General features: G+C 32.6%; 1 protein-coding gene across 1 annotated transcript; it reads left to right on the plus strand.

Moving 5' to 3' along the window:
- Positions 1-4,461: 4,461 nt before the first annotated feature.
- On the plus strand, positions 4,462-7,682 carry LOC149148797 (putative disease resistance protein At1g61300). Its single transcript, XM_089440669.1, has one exon. It carries the CDS (start codon positions 4,600-4,602, stop codon positions 7,324-7,326), a length of 2,727 nt encoding a protein of 908 aa, XP_089296795.1. The 5' UTR covers positions 4,462-4,599; the 3' UTR covers positions 7,327-7,682.
- Positions 7,683-8,090: the final 408 nt, after the last annotated feature.

Here is an 8,090-nt window from a genome sequence, read left to right on the forward strand (position 1 = left end):
AAAAATAAAAAAACATCATATGTTATACATTTTAATAGTATTTAAAGATGTATTATTTCACGTTTACAATTTAAAATATCTTATCAAGCTGAGAGGTCATTTTAGAATTCAATATGATGTGTAAGGATGTTCGATCGTCATCAAAATTGAAATTTCGCTGATGTCGACCAAAATAAAAATTTTAAAAAATCTAAAAAAATTAAAAAATTAAATAACTATACTCAATGTTTAAGTAATATCAGCTCATAAAAAAATTTACATTTGAAAAAATTAAATCTCTCTCAGCACATATTTAATTCATATTTAAAATAAATCTATACTAATTTATAATCAAATATTAAAAAGATAATAATTTTATGAAATTAATTAGATAATAATAAAATGATAAAATTGTTTTTTCTATTATTTATATTTTACTTTAAACATTTCTTCACATATAATATAAATTAGTTTTATTCCATTTATATATATAATATTTTTAATATTCTAATGAAATAATAAAATACACATAATAATAATAATAACAAAGAAGTTTAAAGGGAATTCTAAATTGGTATGGTAATCTTATGTTCTGATACGTGTGGGACCACTGCTGTGATAGAGCAGTATCACTTTCAAGGTCTAACAAACTTTAAATAAAGTAGATGAAGGTACAATTATTAGTTTCCTTATTTTTTATTCTTTAAAATATATGTAGTTTATTCAATTTTCTAAAACAAGTAAAATAAATTACCATCTTCGTTGAATCAGCAGAAATGAAATGAAATGAAATTAAATTTTAAACATATTCTTTCTGAACACTCATAGGCATTCACATGGTACATTAATTATCACCCTTTAAAATAATAATGTTTATGAGTTCAAAGTCATCCACGTCACCATAACTTTTTCCATCATATCTTGGTAAAGATTTTTGCCATACAACGAACACTAATCAACCAATACCTCGAGTGTTCTATTTAAATAGCTCGATTCAGGGGTTAAATATGTCAGGTCTACTTGCTCATAAAGAAGTTTGGGTTGACCATGGATCCACAATTAAGCTTGATACATTTTCAGTGTCATGCATTTTGTTTTATTTGTTTTTATTTTTAATTAATTTGCATTATCTCAAAATATTAGATTACATTAAACTTCCCATTACATACATCCCAATACATACATTCTCTCCGTGGACTAACTATCTAACTCATAAATATTTCTACTTTTCGGAGTAAAGAAGTCGGGAATAATCATGGATTTGTGAAAAGGTCTTTCTTTCCTTTTCTCTTGTGGGCATCTATTCACACTAGAAATTATTAGAGATGGCTGAAGATGTATAATAGTTGAGTTTTTATGAATCAATTCCAATTCTGTCAATTCTATTATTAGGAATAGCTTAACCTAGTACAATAATTGAGTTTTTATAAATCAAGTTCAATTTTGAAAATTTTGCATATGTATTTAATTTCATGGACTTAAAACAATTAATTATTATGTTTTATTTGAAATATGATTATTCCAATACTTATTATTCATGAAAATTTACATGTAATAATTTAAAAAACATGCAGAAAAAATCAATCATCATATTTGGGTCATTGGAGGATCGACCATTTTCATCATCATAAATTTAAGGAGGTCTTAGAAATTGAACAATGTCCTATTAATCTAAATAGAAATGATGGTTGGAGCATCAACAAATGCACTTTCTTCCTAAATTGTAAATATATATATATATAATTTTTTTTTGAGATATTCCCTCAGACATTATTAATATTTATTTTTTATTTTTATTTTTATAGTCTTATTGATCCTCTCTCTTTTATTCTTAATTGATTCTTTTTATTTTATTTTATTAGTTAAAATAGATTTTTTTTAATATATTTTTTAAATTAGGATTTATTAGGATTAAAAATAATTAAATCTAAAAAATTAAAATTTAAAATGATTTTTAATTTTATAATATTATTGATCCTCCCTCTTTTATTTTTAATTGATTTTCTTTTATTTTTAATTGATTTTCTTTATTTAATTTTATTAACTAAGATAGATCTTTTATATTATTTAAATTAAGATTTATTCGGATTATAAAGAGTTAAATTCAATTAATTATTACAACTTTTTTTTTCATCCAAAAAAATTAAATGTTTTACTTTTATTTTCTTATTCTAATTTCTCGAGGAATTTTTTTTTTTAATCTTCCTTCTGATTCTCTTTATTTAATTTTATTAGTTAATATTTGAGGATTGAAATAAAAATTTTAATATTATATAAATTAAGATTTATTAGGGTTATATAGGGTTTAATAAATTAATTATTATAATTGTTTTTAATATTTTCATAAAAATAATAAAATTTTAAATTATTTATTTACCTTAATTTTTTGTCAAATCTTTTCTCTGCCCTTAGTCAAACTAGCTGTTACTCGCTAACGGCTAGTAAACAGCTCTCTACATCTATTTATTTCATTGCCCAGATTTGGTTCCTCATTTTATCCTGAAAATAAATCACACTAAATAGTTGGAAACGGTCATATATCTTATGTGATTTTTTCAGTGAACATTAAAATATTATTTCATTTCATTATATCAAATACATGAAAAACAAATTACTGCAATTAAATTTTCACTTAACTGAAGAATGAATTTGAAATTCAACTCTGGTGAGATCCACATGGACACCAACAACGGAGGCACACGACAACCCTGGTGGGATCCACACGGACATGACACCGTGATATCAGCATTCTAGCGCATCGCCTCCGCCTATGAATGGCATATATCTGGTGATTTGGCCGTCAAATACACCTACAAAGTTTCCATATCTATTAACATTTTGAAAATAAATCAAAACGGACACTCTAGTTGCAAAAACTTTCAGAGGTATTTGAGACTTGAAATTCCCACCCTGGCAGAGACTCTCCTAGTAAATTGAACCACGGATGGCATCAAATTTTCTCTTAACCGGAGGAAAAAATTTGAAATTCAACCCTGGTGGGGATCCACACGGACACCAACAAACAGGGACAGTAAAACTTTTAACACGTATTCCAAAGTTGAAATCATGCCATCAAAGTTTCGCTGTAGTCTAATTAGCCGGAGGAATTGGTTGGAAAGTTATGGAAATTCCAGTTATATTTAGAAAAAATCTGGCAAGGATTTTTGTAAATGCAAATTATAGTTGTTGAATTTCAAAATTTTAGGTGTCTTATGTTTTTGATGGTGTTGATTCGATTTCAACCATTAAAACACGATTCAAACACTGCCTCTACAAGATTTTTTGAAATTTTTTTGCCCAGATTCCGGCCACTTTTAGCTGTCTGGGCAATTCCTCCACCTCGATAGACAACTCCCAAATTTTCTATTAACCGAAAGAATAAATTTTAAATTCAACCCTGGTGGGACCCATACAGAGACCAACAAACAGGTGCTGCAAAACTTTTAACAGGTATTCCAGATTTGGAATCATGGCATCAAATTTTCTCTTAAACAGATGAATAAAAATTTGAAATTCAACCCTCGTTGGGATCCCACTTGGACACCAACAAACAGGACCGCAAAACTTTTAACAGGTATTCCAGATTTGAAATCCTTACCCTAGCAACGACTCTCCTTCTAAATTGAAACAGAAACACGAATGGAAGTCAAAATTCTTTCTAAATTGAAACAAAAACATGGATGGAGTTAAATTTCATCTTAAAGGACAAATATGAAATTCAACTTTAGTTGATTCACAGATAGGATTGGAATTGTTTTTAATGGGATTTTTTGGATTTTCTAGAGTCGGAAACTTGTGGAAAAAATTGAGGTCAAATCTTTATGTGTTATTTAAATTAGTTTTCACTGTATATATGGATTCAACACCCTGAAAAACCCTTAGGGCACTTCGATTGTGCAATGGTTATCTATCAAGCTTGTGATTTCAATGATTTCAATAAATTCCTGTGGGATTTTAGAGAAATTAGACCAAAGAAACCCACCTGAAAAACTTCCAAAGAGTCTCACCAAAGACAACTCGTTTCCGATTTAAAATTCTTACTTAGTATGAATAAATAAATGATTTTAATGATATTCACGAGACTAAGCAACTTAAAAGGCCCAAAGAATACTTTTCCATATCAAATTTTTTGTTAAGAATCTTGACTAAAAACGAGTAATCTGATTAATCTCATCTTTATCAAATAAATGGTATAAATCGATGCGGCTACTTTCCTTATTTTCATATTTTTTCCCATGTCGAATCTTCTGCTAAAGATCTTGACTAAAAACTAACAATCTGATTCATCTTTATCTTTATCAAATAAATATTAGACATTGAAGCAGGGCAAGCATGAAACAAAATTTCGCTTAACCAGAAGAATAAATTTGACATTAGCCCTGGTGGGATCCACACGGACACGGACACGGAAAGACACGATGCCGTGTCATCGCACATTCTAAGAAATCACCCATTGCCTCCGTCTATCACCCATCGCCTCCGTCTATTAATGGCATATGGAACACACATCTTTTCCTTGGAGCAACTCTCCTTGAACATTAAGCACAGATTTCTCCCCTTCAGCTTCAGTTTGCTCTCACCAGTTACCAGTTACAGATTATCCTAGATTGAAAAAACAACATGGCTTCTTCCAATAACGCCGTGGCTATAGGAACCGGAGCTGCTGGTAACCTTATAGCAGACATTGTCAGAGACGGGGCTGTTGCTCCAATCTTGAGGCATTGGGATGATATTACTCACATGGAGCGAAACAATCAGTCAATGCTACATAACAGAGAGCGTTTGAAGAACCTTTCACAAAATATATCTGCTGCCTTTCGAGATAGTGAGAACACAGCGCACACTAGAATCCTCCAATATTATTTGGGGAGGATGATTGATCTCATAAAAAGGGCGGATAGCCTCAATCTCGCTCAGTCCCAATCGTGGATCTCCAACATCGGAATTTCCCGCAAAATTCCAGAATTGGCCGCAGAAATGGAGAAGCTCTTAAATGATTTTTCGAGTGACTCAGCAACAGCTGCGAATTCTTGGTGTATGATGATGCCGTTGCAAACACCGGCACTGCCTCAGTCATCTGCATCCGGGCAGCCAGAAGAGAGAGTTGTCCTGCTTCAACCCATTCCAGATGGGGGTTTTGTTGGAAAGGCAATTGAAACTGCTGAGACTAAGCTCAAAATGTGGATTAGTGTGGAACCCCCACATGTTAAATCGATTGGTGTTTACGGAATGCCTGGTGTGGGAAAGACATCGCTGCTCCAAAGTGTCTACAACTTTTACAATGTCAGTAATGTCTTTGATAAAGTGATCTGGCTAACAGTATCTAAAGACTATAAAATTCCAGACTTGCAAAAGACGATCGGTCAGCAAATCGGTTTAGATCTCTCCAGCACTGATGAAATTGATGTCAGGAAGATGCAATTGTTTGCAAATCTGAAGAATAAGAAATTTCTGTTAATATTGGACGACCTCTGGCGTGCACTGGATCTGAAGGAATTGGGCGTGACATTTGAGACTGACAAAGGTAGCAAAGTTGTGTTCTCCTCGCGTAATAGAGCTATTGTATTAACGGAGGATCAGGAGTCCGTGGAAGTGGAACTCTTGACCAGAGAAGATGGGTGGCTTTTATTTGAGAGAGTAGCTTTTAAAGGCAGCCATGATGAAGGCGAAATAATGGAGTGTGCCAAAAAAATAGCAGAGGAGTGTCAATGTTTGCCATTGGCCATAACGGTAGTGGCCAAAGCAATGAGACCCAAAAAAACACTAGCTGAGTGGGAGGAGTCTTTGTCTCAAATGAAAAAGTCTTATTTTCCAGATATTCATGGATCTGTTGACAAAGAATCATATCAGAAATTAGGATGGAGTTATGAGGAGCTGGCCCAAACTCCAAAGTTGCAGCTCTGTTTTCTTTATTGTGCTATGTATCCAGAAGATGAGAAAATTTGGGTGGATGAACTGGTGCGAATATGGATCGGCGAGGGATTTATTGAGGACATGCAGCGTGGGCACAGTTATGTGAAGCTTCTGATAGATCGTGGTTTGTTTCAGAGTGTCAATCCTGTAAAGCAGGGCATGGGCTTACTTGTCAACAAACCTGTCAATGTATGGAAAAAGAGGTTTATAACAGTGCACGATGTTATACGTGACGTGGCTATCAAGATTGGGGAGCAGCAGAATAGTTATTTCTGCCGTGCAGGATTACAACTCTCAGATTTTCCAGACACAGCTCAGCATTGCCAAAGGGTGTCAGTCCGTTGTAATCAAATTAAATCTGTGCAGGAGCATATCCTATGCAAACAACTTGTAAGTCTATTCTTATCCACAAATCCATTAACCTGTAATGTTCAAGAGAGCTTTCTAAACAATCTCAATTCACTGAGGGTTCTTGATCTGTCCAATACCCAAATAGAGTCGGTGCCGACATCTCTCACTGAGTTGAGGGTACTTGATCTCTCCAATACCAAAATAAAGTCGGTGCCAACATCCTTCACTCGGCTCAAGTTTCTCACCCTGAGAGGTACTTGCATCAAGGAATTGCCCAGCCAGATAGGTAATCTTTCTGACCTTCAATTTCTAGATGTTTCAGAGTGTAAATATCTGACATCATTACCAGAAGAAATATCTCAACTGAGATCATTGAGAAGACTGCATTTGAGTATGGGTATGGAAAATGCTGTGACAGATCCCAAAAATGTGATGGCCCTCATGGGTCTTAAAAATCTCAAAGAGCTCCATTTATACTTGTTTTTCAAATTTGAAGAACATGGAATAATGGGAACCATAATGGGATCGTGGGTGGAAATGAGACATTTGTATTTGCATTATAATCACATGATTCCTTCCAAGTCCAATCTTCCTGAGGGGATGCAGAGAATGAAGAACTTGCAGACTCTTGTGTTGTATGACTACAGAGGAACAAGGTTGCCAGATTGGATATGTGAGTTTCAACAATTAGAGAGGTTAGAATTGGATTCTTGTGAGAACGTTGAGAAGCTTCCTTCATTGGGGGGTTTGCCATGTTTGAAATTTCTTAAATTAAGAAAGTATTCCCGTGTGAGGGACTTGGAGATAGGGAGTTGTGGATTTCCAAAGTTAGAGATGTTGCATTTGTCAGAGATTCCCAAGCTGAGAAGTATAGGTAAAGGTGTGTCGGTAGAAGAAGCATTACCTAAGCTTCGTGTTTTAAAGATTAAAAAGTGTCCATTATTGAGGAAATTGCCGATAGGATTGGAAAAGTTACCCAATTTCAGGGCATTATATGGTCATAAAATCAGTTGGTGGGAAAAGCTGACATGGGAGGATCATAATATGAAAATATGGCTTGACAAATTATTTAGAGAAATTTAGATGAAGATTGGAAATGTAACATGTAATAGGTTGTTTTAGAATGATTATCTGGAGAAATTTAGATGGAAATTAGAAATGTGAGATGTAATAGGTTCTTATAGAGTGAGAAATTTAGATGGAAATTTGAAATGTGAGATGTAATAGGTTGCTATAGAGTGAGAAATTTAGATAGAAATTAGAAATATGAGATGTAATAGGTTGCTATAGAGTGAGAAATTTAAATGGAAATTAGAAATGTGAGATGTAATAGGTTGTTATAGAATGTAATAAGATAAATAAATAATATATGATATTCCAAATTGGATTGGTATTGTGTATAATTTGTAATGAGTGAAAAAAATAATTTCGAAGGATCATAATATGAAAATATGTCTTTGCTACATCTCTATGTGTTATTATTATGTCTTGGGTACATCTTCCTGTGTTATTATTAATTATTATTATGTCCTGGGTACATCTCTCTGTGTTGTTATTATATCACAAGAAATTTGCATTTGCAATCATAATAATAATTATTTTTAATCAATATGTTTTTCTTTTTATTTTATTTTTTTAATTTTCTTTATAATAAAAAATTAAAACACTTTTTATTTTTATTTTTATACATATATTTCATTATAATACATATATCTACATCAAAATTATCATAATAGAGAGACAAAAATCAAAATTATCATAACAGAGAGACAAAAAGCACAGTGGAGAGACAAAGAGCAGTTACACAAAATCCCCCTCCTTAGCTAAGCAAAGAGAGCTGATATGTC

This window comes from Pinus tabuliformis, chromosome 9, assembly GCF_031772625.1.
Source record: "Pinus tabuliformis cultivar Carrire ecotype Pingquan chromosome 9, CPIR1, whole genome shotgun sequence".
NCBI lineage: Eukaryota > Viridiplantae > Streptophyta > Pinopsida > Pinales > Pinaceae > Pinus > Pinus tabuliformis.